This window comes from Lotus japonicus, chromosome 5, assembly GCF_012489685.1.
Source record: "Lotus japonicus ecotype B-129 chromosome 5, LjGifu_v1.2".
Taxonomy (NCBI): Eukaryota; Viridiplantae; Streptophyta; class Magnoliopsida; order Fabales; family Fabaceae; genus Lotus; species Lotus japonicus.
Window position 1 is genome coordinate 24273236 of NC_080045.1, and position 4196 is coordinate 24277431.

General features: G+C 45.1%; 1 protein-coding gene across 1 annotated transcript; it reads right to left on the reverse strand.

The window, feature by feature from the left end:
* Positions 1-2713: 2713 nt before the first annotated feature.
* Positions 2714-3499, reverse strand: LOC130719347 (uncharacterized protein At1g03900-like). Its single transcript, XM_057569973.1, has 2 exons — positions 2897-3499; positions 2714-2812 (listed from the first exon to the last, which is right to left on the reverse strand). Exons 1-2 carry the CDS (start codon positions 3497-3499, stop codon positions 2714-2716), a joined length of 702 nt encoding a protein of 233 aa, XP_057425956.1.
* Positions 3500-4196: the final 697 nt, after the last annotated feature.

Here is a 4196-nt window from a genome sequence, read left to right on the forward strand (position 1 = left end):
TACCCTAAAACTACCTTGTAAACAGATTTGATCGAAGAAAAAGAGCCGAAGCCCTTTTTCCTTTGAGGTCGTGGGTTATTTCCTTTAGGGGGGAGTTTTTCGTTTTCGAAAACTTGTCTTTTCGTACCCGGATGTCGTATTCAGAAGTTTTAATGTTTTGTCTATCGCTTATGTATTGTATTGCGATCGAACTAATCTATTTTGTGTGGATTCTGCTTTGTTTTTCCTCCGAGGTTCAATCGAAGGAACTTTGGAAGTTTCAAGGCATTCCTGTGAAGGAGATTTGGTTTGCGAAGCTGGATCAACTCGAGGTTAGGGCAACTTACATATATTAGCTATGATTGCATGATAGGCGTCGATAAATTCGACTTATGCTTTATCTGATGTTGTTTATGATGATGATTTATTGTTATGATTGTTTTCATAACTTATGACATTGATGATGTGTTGAATTAAGCGTTTTGACGCAACTTCGGAGTGGAGATTCATTGATCTGGTGATCTTTGATATTTCGGGTTGGATGAACAACCCTAGGAAAGTGCAAACGAGGGGTTTGAGACTTAGCCATTTGCTGGTATTCGTTGGAATTCTTAGACTTTCCCCGGGAAACTTCTTTTGGGTGGTTGGTTTTCGGAAAACCTAGAATGAATAGAATTTCGAAAACTAGAGACTTTGGGAGGCTTAGACTTTGAGAAATAAACTCATAACCTGACTAATTCAATTCGAAACGTTTTTTTACTAAACGAATAATCATAGGAGAACTAAAGGGGAAAATAATTGCGAAAGACGGGGAAAAGTCGACCTTGTTGTGGGTTTGGAGAGTTTTGGAATTGGGAAAGCCACTAAGGTGAGCTATGGGGATGATTGAAAGTCACCGAGTACTCTAGTACTCTTGGGAGTGTTGTGGAGCCGTGTTGTATTGACCGACACCTAGTGCTCTTGTAGTTTGGGCTGTGTTGTATTGACCGACCCTAGACCCTTGTGTATTCTTGTTGGTGGAGTTGTGTTGTATTGACCGACACTAACTCATGGGTTTGTTGAGATTGGGTTGTGAGCTAAACACTTTCGTGGTAAGGGCGATTCGTTGTTTGGCTAACCATATTGCATCAATCGGGTGAATAACGGGAATGGTTCAACTGTGCATATCATGGTGAATAACGGGAATGGTTCACCTTGCATTTATGATGAATAACGGGAATGGTTCATCATATGGTGAATAACGGGAATGGTTCACCAAGGATGAATAACGGGAATGGTTCATCCAGGATGAATAACGGGAATGGTTCATCCATAGTGAAGAACGGGAATGCTTCACTTGTGGCGAACGGGAACGCGTCACAAATCCGGATTCATGATTGCATATCACGCATACATTCATTCTGACTTGAATTGTGTGCTGGTTGATTATTGAAGCAATGTTAGAGCCATAACATGCTAGGATTGTTTATATATATACATATATCAACATATATATATACCCCTATCACATGTTGAGTGTATATCTACATATTTCTGCGAGTTGACCCTAGCGCCTTGGCTTTGGTTGCATGTTTGTGTTTGGGCGGTCGGCCTGCTGCCAGATGTCGATGGCCGACTGGTTTTTGATGGTCTCTCCCTCGGGGGGGATCAGGTATGAGCTTGTGGATCGTGCTGCCCCCACCGCTTGGGTGATCGATGTCCCTGGTCACCGAGCGACGTATAGGGGAAGGGTCATGGAGGACCGGACGGACGAGCGAGGACGCCTGACGAGAGGAGTGCTACGGCGTATGGAGCTGAGTTTTGACTTGCCGCCCTCAGTTCACTGTGGACCAGGCACTGGTCATGCACCACCTGCACCACCTCCGACTTCACCTTCTGTTGAGGAGGACCCGGTGGAGATTGAGCCTGCTGTTGCTGCACCTGTTGCGCCACCTCCTGCTACTGCCATCGATCCTACCGACGTGACGTCGTCCTCTAGGCTTGTGCGGCCGAAGAGGGAGTTCGTCGTCCCATCTGCCTCACGTCTCTTTTCTTTCTCTTCACCGCACGGCTACCGTGTGGACCCCTTGATGAGGGTGGTGGAGGAGGATGTTCTTACCGGAGAGGTGGATGTGGAGACTGGCTCGACTAGGGCGGTGCGCAGGACAGTTAGGAGGGAGGTCGTGGACTTGGACACCGAGATGATTACGGTGGATTCCGATTCTGACTCCGAGAGCAGTGGGGAGAGCTACTCGCCGAGCAGCGATGAGGAGGAGGAGGATCTGTGAGCTGAGCTGGGAGGGTAGGTTAGGCTAGCGTCATTTTTGTGTAGAGCTCTGATCGTCAGTTTCTTTTTGGGACAGGGTAGGTTCCGATGAGGTGGCTTTTTGTGTGGTTCTTTTGAGGAGGATCACAGAGAGTCTGTCGGAGTATAGGGGTCTTTCTTTCAGGCCATTTTTGAGTGCCGACTTTCTCTTGGATAACTGTAATTTTGATACTTTTACTTACAGTTCTGGTTTGTATATATTTGCCTGCGGGCTTACTACTTGGAGTCACTGCGAGTGCGCGTGACGTGGAGTGCAGCTGAGGCTGTACATGTGCATATATTGTATATCGGTTAGTTTAGTTGTTGGGTTTTGTCTTTATTTCCTTTATCGCTTTTATTTAAAGGAATCAATCGAAAAAAAATTACTTGTTTTCTGCATAAAGTTTAGTTTTGGTTACTAAAGTGACACCTGGAAATCGGGGTGTTACACTACGCTATTAACAAGCCTACATCCATCACATATGCAAGTTCAAAATTGTTGAATATAGTGTTATCTAAGTAAGATTTTGATCTTAGAAACATTTTGAACTAAAACAATTCACAAATAACAATCATGATACTAAACCAGAGCTGAATCATTCAATGCAAAAACTCAGATCCATAATATCAAACCTTAAGCCTGTGATTAACAGCAGGGTGAATATGGATCTGAGAATCCTCGGCAGCATCAGCATTACCGGATTCCTTATCATGCTCCCGGCGAACATACTTCTCATGATCAGAAAGAGCGACGTTGAAATCAAACGCCTCATTCCTCTCATTGAACCCCAATCCAATGAACGCATGCTTCCCTTGACCATCCTCGATCTTGAGGACAAAGTAGCAAGACGAGTCGAGCACCGGCTCAACCGACCCCTCACGCTGGCCGGGGTAGACGAAGCACGCGGCGAAGAGGTCGTCGGAGGCGGGATCCTCGAGGCGGATCTCGCAGCGGTCGCGGCGGGAGACGTCGCGGATCCGGCCGGTCCAGATCTTGTCGGACTGCAGCCACTCGCCGCACTTGTAGCCGCCGGAGGTTGTGCGCGGCGGGATCTCGTAGACGGAAACCTCGCGCACGACCTGAAGCGTGTGCTCGAAAGACTCGTCTTCTTCCTCTTCATTTACACATTGAATACAGGCTAGCTCTGAAATTATGACTTGGCAATAAGGCGCCAAAATGTTCTTACATGAACAATGAGGACCTTTCTCTAGGGTTAGGGTAGGATTGGTAGCCATTGTTATGTCAAAGAGAGAACCTCCTCTATTATGAATGAGGGATCCCCTTTTATAGTGGGGCTGAACCCTAAACCTAAACCTGTTCTTACATGAACAATGAAGACCTTTCTCTAGGATTAGGGTAGGATTGGTAACCATTGTTATGTCAAAGAGAGAACTTCCTCTATTATGAATGAGGGATCCCCTTTTATAGTGGGGCTGAACCCTAAACCTAAACCTATTACATTTGGGCCTCATCTAGGCACCATGGGCCTTTATTCACTACAAGCCTAATTAACTAGTCTTCAGGAGTCGAGTGTCAAGGTTGGGGCCCCAGAATAGAGGTCGAGTCTCCCTTATGAGGCGAGACCGGTCCAGGGGTCATCCGCGACGGGCCGCGATCCGCGACTGACTACTATGATGAAGAGGTAGTTGGAAGGAATACCCAAAATAGAAACCATAACTACCTTGAGGTTTCTCTATATGACACTAAACTCCAAACTTACGCAAATATTACACTCCACCTCATCCACTATTTATTACTTGCGAATTTTGTTACCAATTTATTTCACCAATATGTTTCAACGAATTCCTCTTCAAAATTGAGTAAAATTCTTACAAAATTATATTTGTAGGTAAATTCCACCGATAATTAGTGCAATTTTCTCCAATTTTTCCTTTTATTTATTTTTTGTAATCTTTCCTTTTTTTTCTTTTT